The sequence below is a fragment of the Abrus precatorius genome, unplaced genomic scaffold (genome assembly GCF_003935025.1).
Source record: "Abrus precatorius isolate BTA unplaced genomic scaffold, Abrus_2018 Scaffold3, whole genome shotgun sequence".
NCBI classification, from domain to species: Eukaryota; Viridiplantae; Streptophyta; class Magnoliopsida; order Fabales; family Fabaceae; genus Abrus; species Abrus precatorius.
This window is the reverse complement of record NW_020874373.1, coordinates 22,043,347-22,069,642: the sequence shown is the minus strand read 5'-3', so window position 1 is coordinate 22,069,642 and position 26,296 is coordinate 22,043,347. Positions and strand designations below refer to the sequence as shown.

The window sequence follows — 26,296 nt, the reverse complement described above, 5'->3', positions numbered from 1 at the left end:
AAGAATGATTTGACAACACTGAAACGTTTTTGCTTGTGGTGAAGCTTTTCACTGAGAATAATCCTTACCCTGGCTCTCACAGGAGTGGTCTATTCAACAACTCGACATTAATAATGCCCTTTTAAATGGCCATTTAGATGAAGTGGTCTATATGATTTAGCCTCTTGGCTTTGAAGTTGCAAACAAGTCACTTGTTTTCAAGCTCAACAAAGCACTCTATGGGCTAAAACACCTAGGCCCTGGTTTGGGAGACTCGTCAACACAGTTCATAGCTTCAGCTTCAATATCTGGCTCATGCATCTAAGTTGGACCTGATCTAGTTTCTTGGTGATCAAGGAAATAAACTCTTGTTGCTAGGTCAAGTGCTGAAACTGAATACCATATATAGCTGTTGCAGTGGCTGAAATTCTGTGGATCAAATCTCTTCTTCAAGAGCTTAAAGTTCCTTCACCTTCACCCATTGTGTACTGTGACTACTTTACTGTATCTCTGGCTCATCGTAATCCAGTTCTTTACTCAAGAATAAAATATATGGAGCTAGACTTACATTTTGTCAGAGAAAGAATTATTGTCAACTCATAGTATTCCATATTTCCTTCTCATGACCATCTTGCAGACATATTAACAAAAGGAGTAAGATGTAGCACTTTTTGTAATCTTAGAAGCAAACTCAATGTAGTTGATTCACTTTCAGTCAACCAACCCTCTTGAGTTTGAGGTGACAATGTTGGTGTAATGATATAATAGCTTTCTGAGATATTTCAATCTGTTGTAGCAGCTGTAACTAAGTCAGTTAGTTACTGGTTGTACCAGTAGCCAGTTTCTCTTCTCGTATATATAATGCTGTAATTCTGAGATACACGTGGAATGAGATCAATTTTGAGTTTTTCAGAGTATCCTTCCTTCCTCTTCTCTATCTTCTGATGTGTAGCTTATTGATTTCTAACAAAAATTAGTTCTCAAAGAATGTTAGAAAGAAAAAATTCCACTTTTACAATTCAAACAACAAAGATTTTGTTGTTTTGCAGCGTTCATGAGGCTATTTGTAGTCTAACATAAAAAAGTCTAAAATTATGAAAACTTTAGGCACAAATGATGGAGGTCCCTAATTAAAAAACTAACAAGAAAGGCCCAAAACTCCCCAAATAAAATAGATATCCTAATTGCTTCGCAGTTCACACCATGAATTCTTTCTCTAAAACAATAACAATCAAGGTAGTTAAAATCCCGATTTGAATCTTAAAATCTTACGATTTTACGATTTTGGAAGTCTCACCGATTTAAATTGTGGATAAAATCCTAATTGAGTAAAATCCTTGTAAAATCCCGATTTGAATCATAAAATCCCTCAAATTGTGGGATTTTACGATTTCACTTCGATTTTGAAAATTTCTCGCAAAGTTTATTTTGTTGAACCCTATCGTACGCTTCTTTCATATATTTCCTTTTTATGGAATCTAATTTGCCTTTAGCAGCTTTGAACCCTAACATTGTTGTCAACATTCAACAGTCCTCCTAGTGCGTGCAACCTGGTCTGCAACTAAATCTATTATTGTTCTTACATCTTTTCTGTTCTGGTCTGTTTTTTATTCATGTAAATGCATTACATTCTTATGGAATAAATTATGATTTGTGAGTGCTACGTTGTTTAAGTACTTTTACTGATTTGAAACTTTTTTCCCTTAATTTATGATATTTTATATGAATAATATGAATTTATATCATATATATGAATTTTATAAAATCTTATGATTCAATTTACGATTTTCACTCTCCTTTACGATTTAAAGTAAAATCCCGATTTTAACTACCTTGATAACAATAACAATAATCCAGGCTTATCTTACTAGGTGATGTCAGTTACATGGATTACACAATGCTATTGTGCTCAGTCAAAAACCAAATTTTTAGAAATTTGGTTAATCAAAAAGTTTCTTTTAATAACTTTGTCGAAGGTTCTTTTGGGTACCCCTCGATCCTTCTTTATTGGAGTAAGAATCATGTAATTCATTCTCCTGGCACCTCCAAAGGTGTTTTCTGCACGACCAAACCACTTTAGGCGATTTTCAGTCATCTTTTCTACTATAGGTGCTACTTCAATATTCTCGTATATACTATCATTTTGTATCTTATCCTTTCTTGTGTGTTTACTCATCCACCTTAGCATTTTCATTTCTGTCACTTCCCATTTTTTCTCATGTTCCTTTAAGGCCCACATTCACTACCATAAAGGATAGCTGGTCGTATTGCTGTAAGGTAAAATTTTTCTTTCAGCTTGATAGGTATTTTACGGTTACTTCACAAATAAATTCTGATGTCTTTCTCCATTTGAACCACCCAGCTTGTATTCTATGACTAACATAATTAATTTCCCCATCATTTTGTATTATTGATCTCAAGTACCTGAAATTCTTTCTCTAAAACATTGATAACATTATAAATCATGATATCTTTCTCTTTAATTTCCTTTTTGAGTGGCGAGATTTTGCCAAAGTTTTTAGCACAAGCCATTTAAGGCATTCTGAATCTTTTTAACTTGTGTTCTTGTAATTGGCCAAATTGGTGAAGTTATTGACTCTTTCACAGGGACATATATCACGTCACTTGAACTTCTTGCTAGAACCAAGCATATGGAGATTGGCATCTTTGTTTGTGAGAAAGTCATCAACAAGAGCTTGATTGTCAGTCACATTTTTGCGTTGGACCAATATGTTGACATTCTCACTAGGGTTCTCTCACTTCTGATTTTCAGTTCTGCACACCAAATTCAGTGTTTGATGGAATTTTTCTTAGTCAATCACCGTGAGTTTGAGGGGGAATGTTAGAGTATATAACCTTGTTTAGTTTAGATGTCAGTTGAGATGTTAGCATGACCACTGTATATTTTACAAATGCAGCAGAATAGTAGTTAGTATTCTTTTTATGAGATATGAGTGGTGCAAAGCCTAGATGTACACGTAGTTTTTTGGATCTCTACATTCAGATTAACATTTTCAGAAGAAATTTCTTATTTTCTTTTGTTTCTCTCTATTCTGAATCTAAACAATGACCTAATAAGGTATGAACCTTAAGCTATATTAATTATGCTCAGCTTGTACAGGTGGAATAAATTTGTGTATTCTAGTCAAAGCCTTTGTGATGTCCTAACATGGAAGATAGGTATAAGGTTTTCCTCTCAAAACAAAATGACATTCCATCTCAATATGCTTAGTCCTCTCCTGAAATATTGGATTGATCCGATATTTTGACCTCTTGGTTATCACACCAAGGTTTCATAGTGGGTCTTACCCACTTGACTTTACTAGTAGTTTGCCATAGCACATTATTCTGTTTTCACACTTGATCTTGCCACTGTCTGCTTCTTACTCTTCCATGGTATCAAATCACCTCTTAGAAAGACAGTATCCTATAATGTATTTTTGATATATAGGGTATCCTACCCAATTTGCATTTAAAAAGGATTCCACTTTTGAGTGGCCGTGATCCCTTTACATATTATTGCACCACTCACTGGAAAAGCTATGTCTAACTCCCTAACCTGTAGTTGCGGGTCAGTTAGAGGAACTCCTTTTGTTATAAGTTTTGGACCTGGTGGCTCCACTTGGGTCTCAAATATTTTGGATTCCATTAGTTCAGCCTCTGCTACAGAAATATTTAAGATTCCCCAGACCTTGTTTGGAATATGGTCTAGACATTAGAGAAAAATCTTCAATTTGCTCATTCTCTTATTGTTGCTCAATATAATCGCAATGTCTTCAACATACAAACATTAGCTAGGAAAATTTTTTCAGTACTCCTAGAATATGTACTTCCTTCCCTTTAAAGCAAAGCACAGCACTTGGCATGTATGGTTATTTTATTCTAATTTAGTTTTTTTTTTTCTAAAAGGAAAATAAGAAAAAAACTGATAAATATGGAAAGAGGGGGGTAGGTACTACAGGAGTACTGAAAATTTACTCATTAGCTAAATGCAACGACAAGCTACCTATTTGATGAATATTGTATGGTCACACTCCTAAACCTAAATTATACAACCGCTTCACTAAATCTTCCAAAGTAGGACCTAGGTGATTAATCTCTTTAGCCCAAATAGGAGGCTTCTTTAGTTGACTGACCTTACTATACTCCCTTGAGTAGCAAAACTAGGTTGGTATTGCAAATTGCTGTAAATACATCCTTTACATTTTGATATGCCCTGGTTGTGAGGACGTGTGTTGGGTCTGTGGGTTGGGTTCAACATAATGGCTCATGCCCAATGGCTTAAGTTGGGAAGGGCTTGTATATGATGCAGGGTGTTATATATCAAGAATTGCATCTCTGCTAACAGCTTAAGCTTTTGGCATGACAGTAAGTGCATTTGGTCATATCATTTGGCATAAGAGCTGGAGTGGGTTTGAATCCCAGGTTCATCTTATTCCCAAATATCTCATGGTTCTTGGGTGGACCTTTGCTAAGATGGAGGGAATGATATGTCCATAGGATTGCAAGGGTGCATGTTGGTTCAACCAAGACATCAATGACTTGATGGTGAGCGCTGTTTAATGGGCGACGCTCACCTAGTGGCTGTTTTTCCAGAAATCTGGCCAAGTTTTGCTAGTTTGTACAGGCTGTATTGCATATCAGATCCGATATGATATTTGGACTGGTCAATTAGCCAATTTTTGGTCCACCAGTCCAACTGGCTGGTCTGAGCCGAGTTTTGGAACATTTGTACTAGGTCATTCTCCTGCATGAAAGCTGACTTAAAATAGTAAAACTAACTATGAAATTTTCTGCCCATAAAATGGACATTTTAATAACTGCCTTGATAAGTGGGTTGCTTTATGGATCTTATTTCATTACTGATTCATAATATTAATAATGTTTCAATTTGTAACTACTTTTGTGTTTACTTTTTAGATATTGAGTAATGAATCTAGCCATCAAATTATTACAAAGGGGGTCATATCTGATATTAGCCAGATCCATGTATCTGTGAGTATTTCCTTTTCTGTTTGATGTTTTACTAATTTGTACCTTAAGGTTTACTATGTATGCTTGTCTTTACAAGAAAATATCCCAAAGACTGACATAATCCTTGGTGGGACAGTTATATCTTACTTAATTGATCTTTTAAAATTTCTTTGTAAAATTCCCCTAGGTTTCTTTTTCTAAGCGATTACGAATACCCGGGAGTTCTTCCACTGCACATGATCTTGTTCAGCAGGTCTGGAGAATTGATAAGGATGAAGTTGTGACTTCATTTGCCATTATGAGGTGCTTCTCTAACTACTGCTTCATTCAAGATTTAATTTAAAGTGTCTGCTGGTATTAAAAGTTATTTAATTGTATAATTATTTTTATCATTTTAATTTTTAACTGTAGGTTTAATCTTGTACAACTTTTTCTACAAAATGATCAAAGTGCTCATCTGCGGAGGATGATTGTTGACCTTGAGGTGAATTACTTGCCACATTTCTGTATGATTTACTGTCTCCCAAAATCACTATCTTTGCTAACTGCTTGCTCCTTTTCTCTGTCACTACGGATTGCTGACTCTAGGCTCCTAGATTTGACACTGGATCTTTAGTTAGCCAGGATCCAGCAATATCCTATGTTTGGTCGGAGAAGAGTTTGAATGATGATCAACGTCGAGCAATTCTCAAGGTTTGCACAAGCCAAAACTTCTTGATTTAGTTTCCTAAATTTATTGCGTAAGTTGATTTATTCCTAAATTTATCATTAAAATGATTTTTCTTTGTAACTCTGCTTTGTTACTAATTTGCAGATACTTACGGCAAAAGATTATGCACTTATATTAGGGATGCCTGGAACAGGGAAGACATCCACCATGGTCCATGCTGTGAAAGCCTTGTTGATTAGAGGAACATCCATTTTACTTACAGCCTATACTAATTCGGCTGTTGATAATTTGCTCATCAAATTAAAAGCACAGGTATCCATGTCCACATTTTATATTGTCTTCATGTATTATCATGTCATTAAATATGGTTGCTCTGTTGCAGGAAAAGAATGCATGCCATTTATTTAAATTGTCCTCTAAGATATGATTGATTGGAAAAATATGAAGCAATATATTTATTCTCTGATTCCCTCATTGAATCCTTTCATGACTGCATAGACTACATTCACTTGATTGATGTCCCTTGTGGAGTACTAAATTTTCTTTATTGATGCTTGCCTTTGTTATCCAAATGACTATAATATATTGTTCCCTTATTTTCTTAAATTTCTACTTTTTACATGTCATTATAATATAAATGGATGTAGGGCATTGATTTTGTACGTATTGGAAGAGATGATGTAGTGAATGAGGAGGTCAGAGGGCACTGCCTCTCAGGTTTGCCAATTTATTTCTTTTATTCTCCCTTTTAAGTGGCAATAATATTTGTATTAAATATTTTGACAGTAGTTTCTATTTCAGCAACAAATGTGCATAGTGTTGAAGATATAAAAACAAGGTTAGAACTAGTCAAAGTTGTTGCAGTTACTTGTCTTGGCATTTCTAGTCCGTTGCTTGGCAACATGAGATTTGATGTATGCATCATGGATGAAGCTGGACAGACAACTCTACCAGTATGCTTCTTATTCCTTTCATATATTTTACAGGGTACATGTGATCCTTATTATTGGTGCTCATTATTTACAGGTCATACGATAGGAAATGGGTGATCAGAGCAGAAAATCTCTCTATATTAACATTATAATTCATTCTTTGCTTTTCATATAATGATATTATTAGAATGAACATACATCAATATTGAGTTGAGAATGAATTAGTATGTACTGAGCTAGTATAGACTACTAATGAAAAAAATCAAGTGACTAAATGAAACTACTGTAGGTAACTGAATAACTAACTAAACTAACAAACCAACATTATCTAATTGTAATACTTCCTCTCAAGTTGGGAGGAAAGTATCAGAGGTTCCCAACATTCATACTAGAGGATGAAACTTGGTTGTTGTAAGGGACTTCATTAACGTATCAGCTAGTTGATGTTGAGTCCTGAATAAGCTTCTGATAGGTTCACAAAGGTGTACCACAGAAAGAGTGATGGGACCCAAACCCGTAATGAAGGCTCTTGTATGCAAGTCTGATGAAGCCTACTGTTTGGCAGGTTTATTCCCGTAAGTAGAAAGCCAATAATCAGTAACAAGGGCTTATTAGGAAGTTAGTTAGGATTTTGAATAAGATAAGCTTCAAATAGTTTGTTAGAAGAGATAAGGATTAGATTAGTTTAGCTTTAGTTTGTTTAAAGAGATAAGGATTCGATAAGTTTAGCTATTCTTTATTTAAGCAGTCAGTTTTGGTTATTAGGGGACTTTTTGGGGAATAACAGAATCTCTGGGAGGAGTTGTCGCTCTGGGGAAATTCTTGTAATCCAAGTTCTTCAAGTAATTAATAAAAGTTTTTTTTCTTCTTTAATTCTTACTGAATTTTGTCTCTGGACCCTAACAAAGAGATGGAAGGAAATAGGCGGGAAATTAAATAAATAGCCATCAAGTGGGTATGCCAACCGTAATTTTTGTATTAGTCACTGTTATAAATAAGGATATGAGGGATAAGTGAGTGTGTTTTTGTAATTGATAATTGGAAAGGTTGGGAGAGTGGAGTTATCTCAAATAACTCTGGTAGTAATCAGTGTAACATTTTCACTTAAATTCTGAATCACTATCTACATGGTACTGGTTTGGAAATTAGGTTTTTCTCAATAAAAATTCAAGAACTATTTTTTGTATGTCTGTACCAGTCCTATCAGCTTCATAAAACCAGAATAATCATGTTCTCAAATAAAATTGCAGCCGATGATGATAACATGTTCTGATCGTTCATGTAATGTAGGATTTGAAGCAAGGTATATAGCAGAGACATTTTACAGAATATCATGGCTGAGAGTTCCAAGTTTTGAAGTGATGTCAAAAGGATATTTAACCAAAGGAGCTTATAAGTGAGACTAACTAATGCCTTGTACGTAGCTTCAGTTGGGGATTGAGAGACAGTAGGCTGTTTCTTTCATTTCCAGGAGATGACTCCTAGAATGATGCGAAAGCTAGTTGTGGACCTGCAAGTGTAACGGTTGATGTGACCCCCAATGGTAGTCAACACATAACCCATGAACAAGTAGTTTTTCTTCACCAAAAAGTATATCAGATTGAACCTTGCCCCCAAACTAGTAGTTTGTAACTGTAGTTATTTAGAAGAGATGGTGACACACTCTAGAATTAAGATGGGACTTGGGAATGATAAAACAACAGCAACCCAAGAACCTGTGGATTTCTTGCTAATGGATTGCTGCTTCTTGAGAGGCATAGATCAACGACATCGACAAGGGAAAACAAACTCTCAACTTTATATGTCCTTGTCAATGAACAACATGCCTCTCTCTCTTTCTCCCTTCTTTGCCACCCTTGTGTCTCTCTCTACAAAATCTGAGAGCAAGCTCCTGCTCATGTCACCTGTGTGACACCCAGGCGCTAGGCGATGGCGGGGAATGATCGCCGGTGCAATGTGGCACGGACAAGGAGCGACTACCTGGCAGGTTTCTGGCGGTAAGGGGCACATGAATGAATCAAACTTACGTCGGAATGAAAGGGGGATCTAGAGACTGTGTATACAATTAAGGATAGCTTAAAGGAATTGATTAGGACTATCTATACTAACAAAATGCATTTACTTTTCGGTGGCCTATCACTTAAGAACTCCAAAGTTAAGCGTGCTTAACTTGGAGCAATTATGGGATGAGTGACCTTCTGAGAAGCTCTCGGGAAGTGTGCGAGTGAGGACAAAGCACACTGAAAAGTCTCGTATTGGTTTGTGGAGACAGTCGTCAGTCCCAAATAAGTTGTCAGGCTGTTACAACCTGCAAAGCTGATGCCACCTCTCTCTGCCTTGCCTGTGACTACGACATCCACTCTGCTAACCCCTTGCCAGTCGCCATCAACCGCCCCTCTTCCATTGACATTGCTGCTATTGGTCGATGTTGCCAACCTCTTCCTCCCTCACCCCCAACCATTTGGTTTGAACTCTAATTTTTCCCAAATTCCCAAATTTGTGCTTTCGAAGTCGAATCATTGCCAAGTGATGCCTCTAAATTTAAAATGTGAAACTTTTTTTTTTAGGAACCAAAATCATAAATAAGCGTTTACTAATATAATGAAACTACTCAGAAATAAACCTAGGCCTAAATAATAATCTTGGCTCATAACATACATCAATGACCAATTGCCTAGTTGTGCATCCACATGGCCTTTCTCCAAATTAGAATGAATAAGCAAAACCAAGTGTTTGGGCTCTTTCGAATCTCTATTTTTTTCTCTTCAGTCCATTATCATTGAATGAAGGAAGTCATAGAGGATATTAATGAAGAGTGGTGCAGTGACTAAGTTGGTAAAATTAGAGACATCAGCCTTGGGTGGAAGATGCCATGAGCAGCCAACAAGAGAGAGAAAGAGGCCTGGACAGAGGAAAAAGAGACCAAACAAAGTTGCATGAAGCCCGAAATGAAAAAGAGTTCACAGATCCAGAATTGTCTCAATGAGGCAAGTCAGACAAGCTTAACAGCAGCCACAAAAGTGGAACAGGAAGGTCGGTGAACAGTAACATTGGCTGTGAACACTAATGACTGAGTTTTACAAAATCTAATGGAAGATATGGAGGATTATCTGGTTCAAAATGTTGGTTTCCGATTGAGCACCTGGTCTCCGCTGTAGACATCACAGTTTGATCATCGGTATTCAGTATTCACCATAGGCAACTGAAAAATAGACAAAAAATAGACATTCTACAAAAACAGTTCTATTAGGCTAGAAACTAGTTAGATCACGTGTACATTTATTACTTTCAGTTTGTGTATGTGTGCTTACTATTTTATATAAGTCCCTGTATTTATTACTTTCAGTACATATATATACTATTTTCTGCTGTGTAGTTCACATGAATTCCCATACATGGCTATCAATTGTTTCTTCTTCTTTCAACCAGAGTCATCCTCCAGTCTAGGATTGTTTCTCTCCTAATGTGAGCCTTTCCTATTTTCTTTCTTGTGTTCATATTCATTCGTTTGAATGCCACCTTATCCATCATGAAACTGTACCATTTGCTTCACTTCCTAGTTCCTACATGATCATTTGGATGACCCCCTGCTCCATCTTTTCTTTAGAGCTATCCTTCCAAATCTTCCCAAAAATTTACCTCCCATTTTGGGGTGAACAATTTTGAAATCTACTATTCCTTTCAATATCAATTTCTAAATCTATTATCTGATCTATAAGCCTTCACTCACCGTAATAGTCTTTCAAGTAACAATATTACCCATCCTGTTTCTTGCTCTAACTTGTGCATCAAAGTTTAAAACCTGAAGTGTTTAAATCATTAACTTGTGCTGTAACCAGCTTAATTTCTTGGTGGCGCATGTGGTTCTAATATTACAAATGCAACAATGAATCCTACTCCCAAGGGTGGCTTCTTTAGCCCCATCCATCCCAGGGAAAATGTGATAACCCATACCTTTTGCAACAAATGAATGCTGAATTGTTGATGTAGTGGTTGTTTGTAGTGCATTTTGTGCTGTATTTGATCCATGCAGTGTGTTATGAACTAACATGAGCACAATATTGTATTGATTAATGTCATAAGATTTTTTAATGTGGGTTATTGGTTCCCAACAATGCCCTCTTTATTTATCAGGGCTTGGGACTAGCTTTGTAAAATACAAGACCATTGCATGACACAGGACACATTAAGAAAAAGAAATAGATGTTTGTTCTTATATAATTATGATGCAAATATTTCCATTTCAGGTGTCCTTGGGCCCTCTAACATTTGCTTCAACGTTTGTACTTGTTGGGGATCATTATCAACTGCCACCACTTGTGCAGGTATGTGTTCAGACTCTGCGTTTTTTGTTCTTTTACTGTGTTGCTGATAGATCGAAAGTGCACCTTTATTGTCAAGTAGTATAAAAGGTCATTGTCTCCACAAGAATTGTGCTGTTACGTACCACATAATTGCAATCTAACTATCTAAACATAATCAATTAATAAGATGAATTAGCGAGAAAATAGAAAAGTCAGAAATTAAAAGTGCAATTAGTTTAGAAGGGGTGAATTCAAATTCTAACAAACATTTAGGATTGGTTATATCACAAATTAGAATTAACGAACATTACTAAAGTAGATCTTATGTTAATTCTTGATTTATCTTGAAGGCAAATTACTCTAAATGTGATTATTGTTTCCTTTTAGACTACAATCATGTATTTAATGATATTAACTTCTACTTTTGTGGTACAACAACAACAACAACCAAGCCTTATCCCACTAGATGAGGTCAGTTACATGTATCACATGACACCATTGAGTTCGTTCAAAAAACTTTAAGAAATATTATTAATAACAAAATCTCTTTTAATAAGTTCCTTTAAGGTTCTTCTGGGTTTCTCTCTACCTGTTTTATTGGACTAAAAGATATGCCATCCACTCTCCTCACTGGTGCCTCCAAAGGTCTTCTCTACATGTGAGCAAATCATCTAAGATGTTTTTGGGTCATACTTTAAAATTAGAGATGAAATATTGCATTTGACCCAAAGGTCTTCTCTACATGTGAGCAAATCATCAAAGATGGTTGAGTCATACTTGAAAATTAGAGACAAAATATACATTTGACCCAAAGGTCTTCTCTACATGTGAGCAAATCATCAAAGATGGTTGAGTCATACTTGAAAATTAGAGACAAAATATGCATTTGACCCAAAGGTCTAAATTTATACAAAGCGTACGAGGATCTAATAAATGAAATCCGGATACTACAATCCTAATTACTGTATTTACACAATTCCAATATTATGTTCCTAATTACTATATTTACATATCAACATTCCTAGTTAGTGATTTACATATCAATAAAACAAACGATAATCTTGCATCAAATCAGGAAATATTCTCTCATTAGTCATCTTTCCACTATAGGTGCTACCCTTTTTTGCAAAAGAACTCTGCCTATGTTTCTCTTGGGGTATAATTATGGCATCTTCATTCTCAGGTCAACAATGTTCCCTTTTGTCTTTTTTTAGGTTTTTTTTATGGATAAAGCTACAGCTCTCTCTTTTAGATCTTTAGGGAAAAAGCCCAAATAATTTTAGTAGTTCTTGTTGGCACTGCAAAACAGGTGTTTTTTGCAGCACAGCTAGGTTGTGTTTGCTGCTGCCATTTCCAACTCCTTTAAATTAGAAAGAAACACTGGTGTGTTCCTTGATACAGGTGAGTTGTGTACTCTCTTGCCAAGGCTTTTTTTTTTTTCTCAATTCCAAGCTTCAAAAATCTCTTAAGCTTCATTCTCTTCATTCCAGCCTCCAATTTACCCACCTTCCATCTCCAAAATTCACTTTCCCACATGACAAATACATAAAACAAGTAATTTGAAATTTTGAAGGAAACAAGTAAAATGCCCAATGAAATCCTATCTAAATGCAGGATAATGCATGATTTAAATTAGAATGCAACTTAAGAATTAATGCATAAATTGCACACATTAGTAGCGTGTACAAAACTCACTAATATAGTTTTATTTAAATTTTGTCTGATGTTTGCTAGAGTGCAGAGGCTCGAGAGAATGGCATGGGGATAAGTTTGTTCTGTAGGCTCTCAGAAGCACATCCAGAGGCTATTTTAGCTTTACAGAGTCAGGTATGTTATGGTCAATAGATATTAACTTACAAACATCAGTTTGGTTCTTTTTGCTCCATTCTCTATCAGCTTCACTTACTTGGTTAAAATATATACAGTATCGTATGTGTCAGGGCATTATGGACCTTTCAAATGCCTTGATATATGGTGAAAGATTGAGGTGTGGTTCATCTGAGATAGCTAATGCAAAACTTGAGTTTTCTGGCTTAAACTGTGGTTTGCCTTGGCTAGAAGATGTAAGGCTTTTCTATTCTTGAATCTCGCTATCTTACCTGTGGAGGATTTTGCATTTATTGCTCAATTTTATCGATTCATAAGAGCTTCTTCTCATTGATGATGGAATTAATTTGATTTGTTTTGACTTAAGTATTATTATAGTAGATAGTACTACTTTAGGAAATATTATTTCCTTTTGTAACTGTACAGATTTGTTGCTTTACTTTCTTTTATCAGGAAGAATTTGTTTTTCCCAATGCACCTTTATTCTAGGCATATTGTTATCAAAATTGAGCAATAATATTCAGAATTTCTTCTTTCAAGTTGGCATGAAAGCTCAGAATTCTATTTTCCGCTGACCAACTCTTGTCCCCAGCCTTCATAGCATATCACTATTCCTTTTATGTTGAGTCTTCACCGTTCAACACTTAGTCCTATGTAAAACTTTTGGAGCTTACTCTCTCCTGCAGTCCAATCATTGGAGCTAGCTTACCAGCTTACAAAAAGATGTCTGACTGGAAATGTCCAGATTCCTTCATGTACACATTTCTTGCTGTTACGTTCTAGGCCACCTGCCACCTTTCCAACCTCCGTACACCTTCCACTTTATGCTTCCCTCTCCAGAATCCCTTTCTCATGCAAGACTCTGTTTTGTTTAGACTTCACCATGGTTTACACCAAACCTACCATCTCCTCAACCATTGGGCATTTCACCACTTCGTCTTCCACCACGCAGACCAGTACCATACCTGACACTCCTCTGAATCCTAACTACCTCCTTGGTTAAAATTTTACATTTAGTTCCTTTAGTTGTCACATGTTTATGAAAGTATAGGGACTAATTCCCTATACTTTCATAAACATGTAACAACTATAGATTAGGAATATGTTAACTATGTTTAGTACACATAAGCCAGCTCTATGTACTAATCCAAATAAAAGTAAATAAGACCATAAATTAATACTTATTCTAGGAATGTCACTGGATACAGATCATTTTTCTTTTTCTTAGCTATAGCACTTGATGCAGTAGTTTATCATTTTATCAATTTGAACTCAATGCCAATTAATAGAGCACCTATAGGTAGGGAAATTATGCTGAGCTGGTTGTATTTATTCAACGGTAAATTTTTAATAAAAGTTAAGCAAGTGAACTGCTGAATCTTCAAGGAAAAAAGTTTGCTGTCAGTTGACGATATTTATGCTGGGATACAAAAATATTATATCTTTAAGTACGATTGAATCTTATCTCTATATAAACATGCAGGTTTTGAATCCTCGAAGGCCTGTGATATTTATCGATACTGGTTTGTATATATCTTTTCCTTTTCCTTTTCATCCTTTGCCTATGTTCATTGTAAATGGTGTTGCTTATATAAATATTTATTTTTCCATCGTAGACAAGTTGCCTGCTTTAGAGGAAAGAGATCAGAAGATTGTAAATAATCCTATTGAAGCTCACATAATTGCTGAGGTAAGTCATTTTCAACATATTTCCACCAGAGACTTGGCTGGCAACATTTTGTACTGTGAGGGGTTATTTTCTTCCAAAAATATCCCGCCTTATCAAGTGAATTAAAGGTTTGGATTAACCAAAATAAAAATAATTAACCTTTTTTTCTATATTGTAGTAACCCATGTAGTCTATATATATTAACTGAAGCTGAACTGGGAACAATTTAACCAAATGATCACATTAGAAAGACAATAAAAACTAATTCATTTTGTATGATCTTAAGGATAGGGACGTGCAAAATTTTATAATAGACAAAAAAATGGCTTTATTGTCTCTCTTGTTTTAGTATTAATGGCGTACTATGTTTTCATATTGGGTTATATATTGATTTTACTTGCTAAACTACTTTATGCATGGTTAATACACTTGGGCATTATACTGTGTGAAAAGTTATTCTTATTGTTAAGAAATTTGGGCCTAACTCATTTCCAAAAGCTAGCTCATAAAAGGAGAACTACCCTAGTCCTTATAAGAAGTATTCTGGCTCTGTTAACAACCTTCATATTAGTGTCACTAGGATTATTTATGTGGTGTCTGAACATACAGCAAATCCAATGTCTGGTCTGGTGTGTGATAAGTATATCACTTTTCCTACTAGACCTTGGTCTAGACCCAAAGTGCTACTAGCAATCATCTTTTCTGGCATAAGATTCAGAGTTCTCACCTTCCTTCTCCGGCAATTTTCCAATTTCTTCAGCATTATTGCAAAGTAGAGAAAACTGTTTCAACTGATTTTCTGCAGTCTCCTTATGCAGTGCCTCCATTGTCTTTTGATTCTCAAGCCTCATCGCCTCCATCGTGGCTCTCATACTCGTCAACTCCCATTCAATGAAGTCGATTCTCGATTCCATCTCCACAAACTTTGCTGTTTCCTGTGATGGCGTTTTGGTAATTGATGCTTTCTTCTTCCGTGGTGGCATTCACTGTCAAAGAATAATATGGCAGGTTGAACCAATTTGTTATAGACCCGAAAATCACTGAAAAAGATATAGGGCAGAAACAGTAATATTAAGAGAGAATAAGGGAAGTTTGTATTATTTGTAATAGAAAAAGGAAACTATGCAAAAGAAGAAAGGTTCTTCTAATGCCCCGAAGCAATGTTCCTTAGGAGAGCCAAATAGCAACCCTATCCCACAACTTCCAAAAGAACAAAAAATGCCCCTCTACTCATGACTAAACAGGCCTAAGTAATCAAAAACTATTCTCTCCTTAACTAACTTTGCCAACTCAGCTCATCTCAAACATTTCCTAATTTCTTTTCCTCACATACACTATCCAATCTTTGGGCTTGGCTGAAACTTCAAGGATCACTTTATTTTCTTCTCCTCGGTCCCCATCATAGCATCGTGGTTCAGTGTAGCTGCTGGAGCGGTGCAAATTGCGGCCAAAATTGTGGAAAATCACGACTGTTGGCAGCTGCTATTTGATGCACGACAGAAATGTCATATTTACCCTTGTTTTCTTAACATTATAAGGCTTTTAAGGGGGCAATTTTGACATTTTGCTCTCCTTTCCTTTACATTGTTGATTTCTGCATGTCATTATGTCATTGAAACTCAGTACTCTTAAACCCTAAGTGCTCCCATTCACCATTTTTGTTTTCTGCCCAAGTTCCTGTTATCTTCTTCATCTTTGGCGAGATCTATTCATTTTTGACGTTACCCATTTGCGTTAGGGGCTACTTTCCAACCAACATCTGAATCTGTTCACACTATCTGGTCAAGTTATAGTCACCTTCATTTCCAACAAGGCCACAAATTGTTCGGAGATCATCTGCGTTAGGGCCTTTTTCTAGTGAGACTTACCTGTTTTGTTCTATTTTTCTTTTCTATTCTGTTCTGACTTCTGAGAACCCCTCCAAATGATTGAAATTTGAAATCTTCAGCATGTATATGAGTAGCATAATCGATATTTGGTGTATTTAAAATTTTCAGAATAGCAGTAATCCTGCTATCTGCTATTCCGCTATAGTGTTTGTGGGATTGACCGCTTCCCACTGCTTTCCGAGATTGACTACTATGATTTTATTCTTGGGGTAGTTGCCCAAGCCATTTAAGTTCACATGCAGTTGTTATCATAGCACGATAGTCAACTTCAGCACTAGATCAAATAACTACATTATGCATTTTACTCTTCCATGACATCAGATTCCTCCAATTCTAAACACTATCTAGATATGAATTTTTTCTCTGATGGCGATCCTACCCAATCAGCAATCACTTTAACCCTCGTTTTGGTGCATTGTTTTATGTACTGAAAAATACCAATTATGTCTCATTGACTATCCTATGAGCTATCTAGAAACTGACTTACCACCCTAACTATAAAATTGGTGTTAGGTCTGATAATAATGAGATACTTATGTTTGCGCACAATGTGTCAATATCTTCCCAGGTCTTTCAGTAGCCCCTTGACCTGGGAGAAGTTTAGTATTGGGATTCATAGGAGTATCAAGTATACTGGTGTTAGTGAGAATGTCTAGAGCTTACTTTCATTGGGTAAGGGAACAAGCCCCCACATGTCACTAGAATGCAAAGCAATCATCTTGTCTACCATTGCTTGGCACCAGTGACGGTTAGCCATGGTCTCACCTATAGATTTAATCTGAAAATGAGACAAAAAATAGTAAGGATATAAAATCGTTCATAGTTAAAGTTACAAGCATAAAGAGGATTAAGATTGCAGGAGGACAAAATACCTTTTCATAATGCACGGGGAAGTTCATGGGTGGAGGGTGATTGGAATCAGAGATGAGATTGGAGGATTAGTGGAAATGGGGGTGGGGGAACCATTGGAATCTGATACGGTCATTGATAAGTAAGCAAAAAAGGTGGAGCAGAAGTAAGGATGAAGATGAAAACAATAGGAGGAATAGCAAGAGAATCTAATATGAAATTGCATCAAGAATAGTGGAAGAGGAGAAGAAAGGACAAGTCTAAAAAGAATGTAACATTACTAGAATTCAAATACTATTGAAATTGAAGACAAAAACAATGATAGCCTCTTGAGACGTGATGTGAGTAATCTAAAAAACATAATTGAGAGATTTGGCAGAGTTTGTCTTGGAGTGAGATGGTGAACAAAGCATGTGCAACCAAATATACAAAGTGGAGTATATTAAGGATCCTGATTAGGATATTAAAGGCAGTAGGGAACTTGGTTTTGAAGAATAGAAGGCATGCATTTGATCAAATAACATGTCTTAAGAAGAGCATCACTTTAAAAATGAAGTGGAACATTGTGGTGAAGAAGAGTATGATCAGTTTTGGCCATATCTGTAGTTGATGTGTGACTTCAACAATTACAATTCTAAAAATTTATGGAGAATACAAGAGGGGAATCTTTCCACTTCTCCCTAATTCAGTTGTGGTGACAGCTGTCACTGAACTGAACAACTAGCCTGTAGAGAACTGTTAACAACTTAACCAATACATTAGCTTATTCTATGCTCATACATTAACAATTAAAGATTCATCGCCATTTGACAGCATTTGATGGTCTCGTCCAACTTTTAATTTATTTTATATTGCAGGTTGCAAAGGAATTGGTAAAAAATGGAATTGGAAGAGAACACATTGGCATTATTACTCCCTATAATTCACAAGCAAACCTTATCCGGCATGCTGCTTGCATGACATCCTTGGAAATACACACCATTGATAAATACCAGGTTTGGCTGCAGAAAGTATCAAGAATTATGTTTACAGTTTTGGCTTTTGACTTGTGAACCTGCCTTACAAAAATTCAATCCTCCTATACAATGCATGGTGTTTAACATTTCACTACATTTCAGGCATAACTTAGGTGTTTGTCCATTTTTTCAGTTCTGATAATACAGATTATGGTCCTTATAAATCGGTCATGTGTTTGTCCAGGGCAGGGATAAGGACTGTATTTTAGTATCTTTTGTAAGGTCTAGTGAAAACCCAACAAGCTGTGCTGCTTCTCTGCTTGGAGACTGGCACAGGATAAATGTGGCTCTTACTCGTGCTAAGGTAGTTCTCTTGTGCTTAAACACTCACAATTTCCAATATGCTTGAGCTTGATGATAATTAAGGTTAACTAATCAGGTTGTGGTTATTAAATAAATGCATTTATAAAAACAATGAAAACGGTTTTTTCTACTTTTCTTTAATGTATAATTGTATATCGTTATACCTCGTCATGATGAAAACTAGCTTTTGTTACTTGTGTGGCTTCAAACGATTATTATATCTTTGGGAACACTGGATCTTTTAGAAACTGTTTTATATACAAGGAGAAAACATAATAGTTACTGGGTTATTTCATTAATCCATGTAATAGATTTCTTCTCTGGTATGTAAGCATTGTGGTGAGTATACAGATATTTATTGGGTTATTAACTTATTATGATCCAAGTTTTATTTTTCTTTGCTTCTATTACTATTTGGTTATGAAAATTCAAGTATAAAATAATTTTATTTATTACTCTTCGAAATAGAGTGAATTTTAACCATATATCAGCCATGAAACAAAATAAACAGTTTAGGGAAAGAAATTCGAGTTTAGCAAAATGAAAGCTTTCTTGATGGAAAAACGCTCTACTTACTACGGGGATTAAGATTTTTCTGGAATTTTAACAATTATTCAGTGTTTCTCCAACAATTGTCACAACTATCAATTCTCTTTTCTTCACATGAATATATTCGTTACTTGTATAGATATTTTATTTTATTTCATCTCTTATAACTAGCTAGTTTCGTATGTTTATGCTTACAGAGAAAGTTGATCATGGTGGGGTCTCGGAGAACACTCTTAAAGGTTCCACTATTGAAACTTCTCATTAAGAAAGTTGAGGAACAGTCTGGAATATTAAGTGTGACTAAGAAGGATATCTGTCGTAAAGGGGAGCTCAAGAGATGTACACAAATTAGATAAATTCAGGTGCCCATATTTTGATGGGTTGTGTAATTGTTATTTTATCATCATAGAAATGGTATGTACGAGTGTTTTTTGATTGATTTAGAAATGTAAATCTATACTACATAAATGGAAATTCTCACCTTTTGTGTTTAATGTTTGCTTGTCCAAAATTAATTTTATTTGTTAGTTAGGGTTTACCTTTTCCACTCACCCAAGCGGTGGCTCCGCTGCAATTGCATCTTCTGGATGATTAAATCTCAAATTCAAATGTAGATGAATGCATGAAGTGTTACACAATTCACCATATAAAATATTCATGTATTTAATCAATTTATTTAACGAGATCATTTCATTTCAATTATTTCAAACGGATTTCATTTCTAATCTCATGGCTGCATCTTGATCCCCACAGATTATATATCAATCTCAAGTTAAAGAAATGCAGTCCGCAAAATGAGTACTTTATGTCAAGACAACAAAAGGATTTCATACCAATTTTTGAGAAAATGCACCATTATTTCAAAAGATATTCTCCCAAAGGGTTAAATGGATCACTCTATTTCAGGGGTAAAGTAAGAGAAAGAGTGAGACCTTTTCTTGGTTCGACGAGGAGAAAAAATAAAATACTTATTTTTGAAATGGTATTTTTATTCTTTTATTTTTTTATTTATATATTAAAAGAATTACAAAAATTAACAAAAGTTTATTTTAATTTCTTTTCTATATTTTTAAATTTTCTTTCTAATAGTAGAGAAAAAAAAATAGAAATGGAATTTTAAAAAGAATGAAAAATTAAAAGTAGAAAATAAATTGAATTGACTCAAATTCTATAACTACTCTTGTGATCTTTTATGACTTTCATTCCACCCATTTTATTTTAAGTTCAATTTATGATTATAAACCTTCCAATTTCTTAATTTGTATTGATCTCTTTAATATATAATTTCTTCTACTTCCTTGCCTTGTTTGGATTCAAGGTTGATATGGTTAAAAATTATGTACAAAACTTAGTTAACACAAAACCTAAATGCATAATCATGAAATTTTCTTCTAAAATGGTGTAAATCAAAACAAAGATGATAGAAATTGTGATAGCAAATGAAAATTGTAACATTCAGACCGATGAGTCTATATTTTGATATGCTTTTATAGCCTATATATTTTTGTATGGTCATTATTTGATTTGATTTTTCTATTAATTTATATATTAATTGGACAACTTAACATTAAAGGACATAAATTAAATTTTTTAGTGTATTTTAGGCCCAAATTGAATGAAAAATAGGTGTAGCCCCTTAATTTCATGCTATTAAATTTTCTCTAGACGACATTTGGGAAGCTTATTTTTGTAAATTTTTCTCTCTTCTTACTTCCTTCTTTTCCTATTAGAGGTTGGCCTCGATATTTTACCCTTAATCACCGTGCCATCAAGTTGAATTAACACTTTGCCTTGACACCTAACCATGCAAAACTCTAAGGGTATTTGATTCTAAATTTTGTTCGCTCTCATGTACTGCACCCCACTAAACCGTACCCCTCTTTGAGGTCTGGTAATAAATCAATTAGGATTGAAAATTTCCATTTGCACTTGCTAAATCTACCTATGCAATACCAATGATTTACTAGCCTTGGAACTCAAACCTCCACATCACATCCTTAAAAAAAATTGTGTCACTCATAATTAGATTTATTGTGACATGACATACCTTGGTATGCAAAATGACCTTCCTCCAAGTGGACCAGGGTAGTAGAGGATTAAATATCTAGATGATAACTTATGACTATTGATGTTGTTCTATTTGATATATCGTTATGTATGTATTTAGGGTTACTACCTGGATCTAATTATTTTCTCTTATGGTGTATTAAATTTGAATAAATGTCAGGAGAAAATTAAGAAGGTATATAACCTATTTAGTACTTTGATATTATGCTAGTAGTACTTTTATTCAATGAGAATTTAGTCTACAACTTTATATTGGTTAAACCTTATATAAAATTTAAAAAATTTTAAACTTAATAATTTACTTAAGATGATTTAAAAAATGAAAATGAAACTATTATTATTATTATTATTATTAATAGGGACATCTCACTTACTTAGCCTATTTTGTTTAACCTTTAGACTTTGTAATATATTAACTTTTTCCAAACATTCTTCATTCTAATTTGTCTTATAAAATAGAAAAAACATAAATGTTATATTTTATAATAAATTTGCTTTAAAACTTATAATAATTAATAACTTAAAAAAATAATACTTACCTAATTTATAATTTTGTAATAATATTTTAAATAAATATTAATAAATTAATTCTAAAAAAATATTAAAATGAAGTAAAATATTAGCTTAAATGTGTCTTTATCTATACCTCTTCGTTCCATACATCATTTTGAGCGTTAGCAAGGCATGTCTTCTAGATTCAGTGAAGATATTCTATGGCTTGAACCCTATACTTGTTCCAAACAAAGTACATGTCAAGTTCTTGCTTCATAACTTTGGATTGAACATGACATACTTCCTCAATTTAATTTATTAAAATATGTTAAAATATTTACTACTACAACTTGCATAACTAAATAGTATAATCGCTTTATAATCATCACTTAAAGAACAATTCTGGGTATAATCGTTCTCTAAAGTGACTTTAGAAAGCATATTCACTTGCAAAGTAGATTTACAACAGCTTTTGATCATTGCTCTTTGAGTTCATCCCACTTTGCACAGTGATACTTGTGAGAGTGGTTCAATCTATTTTCAAGACAAGATAGAAATTCTTTTTAAAGTGTAATGATTGAGTTAATAAAAGTATGATTATCAAGATATATTACATCATGAAAAAGGAAAAAAAAAACATTCAAAGAGGACAAATGATTGTTATATGCTTGTTGGATTCCGTTAAAAGGGTATGCATTTAAAAATTTCCCGACAAATAGTAGTAGATTTAAATTGTTTGAAACGTTTAAATTTATGAGGCAAAAAAACAACCGGAAGAATTTTGTGTCGTGTATGGTACTAGTCTTAACCACATATTAAAGTATGAATGTGAGGCATGCTGGGGTTAGATATTTGATTCTTTCATGGACCACCAAAACTCTTGATCACCACTTGGTCCTATTACGGCTTCTTCATGGAAGTGACCCTTGACATCTGACGTTATGAAAACGTCCTTGACTCTTCTGCAGCTATAGCTAGTGGGAGATGAATACCCCTTTCTTATTTTTATGAATGGCTTTGCTTTTTTATCTAATAAGAATATAAGATTCTCCACAACCTTGTTATCTTTGGTGACAAGGACACTTCTGGTGAGAAAACGTTGGCGGCAGGTACTTCCTTTCGCACTTTTCTTTTGATGGATTAATTAGCAGAAGGAAAACGCAAAGAAAACTCATGTACCAATTTATTACCTAAAATGCTTTGCGACAACCAACTCTACCTGAATTTGGAACCTTTTCTTTCCGTAGCAAGTTTTGCTACGTGATCACTCACTCATCTCTACAAGATAAGAAAGGAATTCTTCTCGTTGGATTCACCAATCATATTTGGCTGTGGATTCTCCTTTTCGTTAACGATGTTCCTAGTTTAATTCTCGCTTCGAGTACTAATTAACGTTATTGTTGTACTTTTAATTTGTTTAGTGGCACAAAAATTTCTCATTCCAAATCAACCTCATTTATCACTCAGGGGATAGGGGATGTAGGGAGAGTTTTGGAAGAACGAGAAATGGGACACAAATTTTGTATTTTAAATAAATATATTTAAAATTAATATTTTTTAAATAAAAAATATAAATTGATAAACATATAAATTTAATGTATTAATATAAATACTATATAATTTTTTAATTTAAAATTAAAAAATATACCTTTTCCTTTCTCTTCCAAAATTTCTCTTCCAAACATACCCTTTATAAATTTATTTATGTTAATTGAAGAGAGTGAAGAATGCATTCTAGACCTACTTATGCTTACAAACTTAATCATATTGATGCAGTTCATGTAATGTTATTCATCAATTTAATTACCTAAATTTCAAAATATAATCCATAAAATGAAAAGGATAAAAAAAATGCACAAGTGTTAAAAATGTATGATAGAGTAATAAAGATATTTTACTACAGTTGTAACACCTGGTGTTAAAAATGTCACATTTTTACATTGGTTATAAATAATTTATTTAGAAAATGCTCTTCTTATTAATGTTCGTCAATGAAGAAGAACACACAAAATAAATAAAGATAAAATTATTGATGTACTTAAATATATTTAAGTGTCAAGTTTGTGTTCATCAATAACATAACGCTAACAGAAACTTGGGAATGAAAGTAAAATTTTCATTCATCATCTCCAAATTATATTATTTCACTTGCGATAGGCCTTTGAATCTTATATTTTAAATTTCTTTTACATCAATTACAAAAAAAAATTAATATATAAATTGATATTTTATACTAGTTTTAAAAACAACTAATGTAAAAGTTATATTTAAATTGCTTTTTACATTAGTTATTAAAACAACTAATGTAAAAAGTATTTTTTACATCAGTTATTTAGCAACCGGTCAAAATTATTTTACAATTTCTTGCCTTTATAATTGTAAATTTTGAAGGGAGATAACTTTTATCACAAAACTCTTATTTATACAAATTATGTGTTTATTTTATATAACTTTTTGAGATTTATTCAAGCAAATACTAGGAAAGAGTTTGGCCAAAATTTCAAAATTTTGTTCATTTTTATAATTTTTTTTTGTATTTCTTAGTATTTTTTATTTTTATGCTTTATAATTTTTTTATAAAAACAAGTATATTAAGATAATTTATATTGGTGCTAGTCCATATTAATATAAATTTAATTTATATATTTTTTATTTTTAAAAAATTAACCTATCTAGAAAGTCATAGATTCATATCAATTTAATTTAAACAAATGCAAAAAGTACTTTTTAGTTTAGTTATTTTGATAATCAGTATTAAAAAATTCTTATTATTTTAAAAAATGCTACCATATTTTTTTAATAGATCAATTAATTATCAACCGACACAAGCTTAGTTAATATTTTATATTGGTTGAGTAGAATCATTATATTATTTATAGATTTAAATAATTATATTTTTAAGCAAAAATTTAAAAGTGAGTCAATTCTAATGTTTTAATAATACAAATTGTTAATGAATCAATATATTATTATTAGGTTGATTAAAAAATTAAAGACTAAATAATGGTTAACTAAAAAGCAAAATATAATTTTTTTATACAGTTTAGTTTATTAATGAGAAGAAAAGTTAATAAAAAAAATTTAAATTAGAGAAACTAAAAAATGAGTTTAGGAGAGTTTATAAATTGTTTCCCTCTCATCTAAAAAATTTTAAACAAAGTTTTTTACTAAATAAACCTTCCTATTTCTTCCTTTTTTCCCCCCAAAATTATCTCTAAAATAAAATCTTAAATAACAATATGAAAAGCATGTTCAGACACTTTACTAAATATTAAATACTATTTTAAAAGTTATATATATATAGCGGTTACTTAAGCTTTAAGTTTTACAAACTTAGAGTTCAAGATAGGTTTAAGATTTTAAAATCCAGCTTGAGAGTGTAGCAGTGAGAATTGTTTAGACGTTAGTAAGCTCGAATAGTGGTCCCTTTAGTAAGTTCAGAGGATGACAGTGAATCCGTTGGTTAGCTAGGGTATTCCTGTCGCATAAAAGGTTGTATCTTAAAATGCAAATCTATTAAGAACTAGAAGTAAGTTAAACTTAGGACTTAATAATAAGCTAGTAAGGAAAGAAATGAATGAGGATGAAGCCTCAACATCTGGTTTAACAACTCCACAACAAATTACAATAAATGATATAGAAAAATCCTTACATAACTGGTCAATACCTATAATAAAAGAGAAAGATGTTTATCAACAAAGATCATTTTGGTCTTTTAATAGTAATAGTGAAGAGATATATAAAATAGAATATTTGTACCCAAGAACACTGAGTAAAAAAGATATTCAATTATTAAAAGATCAATTATTACAAAAGCATAAAAAAGATGGATTTAATTTTATTCACTTAGGATTAATCCAATTAGCAGTAAAACCAAACTACATGATAGGTGTAGATCTTCCTGTATTAATATTATTAAGAGATATGAAACTTTTGAAAATAAAAGATTCAATAATAGCAGCTTTACCACCCTTGTTTAGCAGAAAAGTACTAGAAAATTTACAAATTAGATATGAAGGTAAAATAAATTATGAAACATTAACATTTGGACAAATTCATAATGTTATAGTAGATATAGGATTAAGAGTTTGCAATGATATTAAACTACAAAATCAAATTAGAAAAGAAAAATTAGAAGATAGAAAAGAATTCAGAACCTTTTGTGAACAATATGGAATGAAAGCCATACAAGCTCCAAGTAGACAATATAAAAGACAAAGATCTCAAAACAATACCAATTCTAGACAAAAAAGATATAAAAATAATTATAAAAAGCAAAATACCAATAATATAGATAAACAAAAAATAATAGAAAAATTAATAATAACCAATTTAAAAGACTTGTTTGAAATGTGGTAAGTATGGACACCGTGCAGAATAATGCAAAGTAGAAAAGAAAATTAACTTTTTATAAAATGAAGAATTAAAACAAGTACTAGCAACAATACTAATAAACTCTGAACCAGAAAAATCTAATAAGGAATATTCTAATGAAAAAAATACAATAGAAAATAAAATTTATCAATTAGATTATATTTCTATTAATTTTGAAGAAGAAAAAGAAAATTATTGTTTAGGACGAGGGTTGTGCAATTGTAATGATTGTATAATTCCACAGATAAATGTATTATAAAAAGACTAGACCCAAACCATAATTACTTTAATAGAAGATTTAGAAGATGGTCCATTACGAAATGAATTTATTAAAAAATTAAGTGAGTTAGTTACTAGAGAAGAAGAAAAACTATTAGAAATAAAACCAATATAAATGAAAGA

The 26,296-nt window shown here is 33.1% G+C and overlaps 1 protein-coding gene across 1 annotated transcript in view; it reads left to right on the top strand.

Moving 5' to 3' along the window:
• Positions 1-19,493, top strand: part of LOC113861789 (DNA replication ATP-dependent helicase/nuclease DNA2) — a 37,083-nt gene extending 17,590 nt beyond the window's left edge. Inside the window, exons 20-34 of the mRNA XM_027494817.1 lie at positions 4,900-4,974; positions 5,141-5,256; positions 5,365-5,437; positions 5,542-5,646; positions 5,768-5,935; positions 6,271-6,340; positions 6,425-6,576; positions 10,803-10,880; positions 12,594-12,686; positions 12,785-12,922; positions 14,170-14,209; positions 14,303-14,376; positions 17,951-18,088; positions 18,294-18,413; positions 19,159-19,493. Coding sequence (XP_027350618.1) covers positions 4,900-4,974; positions 5,141-5,256; positions 5,365-5,437; positions 5,542-5,646; positions 5,768-5,935; positions 6,271-6,340; positions 6,425-6,576; positions 10,803-10,880; positions 12,594-12,686; positions 12,785-12,922; positions 14,170-14,209; positions 14,303-14,376; positions 17,951-18,088; positions 18,294-18,413; positions 19,159-19,317 — 1,599 coding nt within the window. The 3' untranslated portion in view covers positions 19,318-19,493. The remainder of the gene's footprint in view (positions 1-4,899; positions 4,975-5,140; positions 5,257-5,364; positions 5,438-5,541; positions 5,647-5,767; positions 5,936-6,270; positions 6,341-6,424; positions 6,577-10,802; positions 10,881-12,593; positions 12,687-12,784; positions 12,923-14,169; positions 14,210-14,302; positions 14,377-17,950; positions 18,089-18,293; positions 18,414-19,158) is intronic.
• The last annotated feature ends 6,803 nt before the right edge of the window (positions 19,494-26,296 follow it).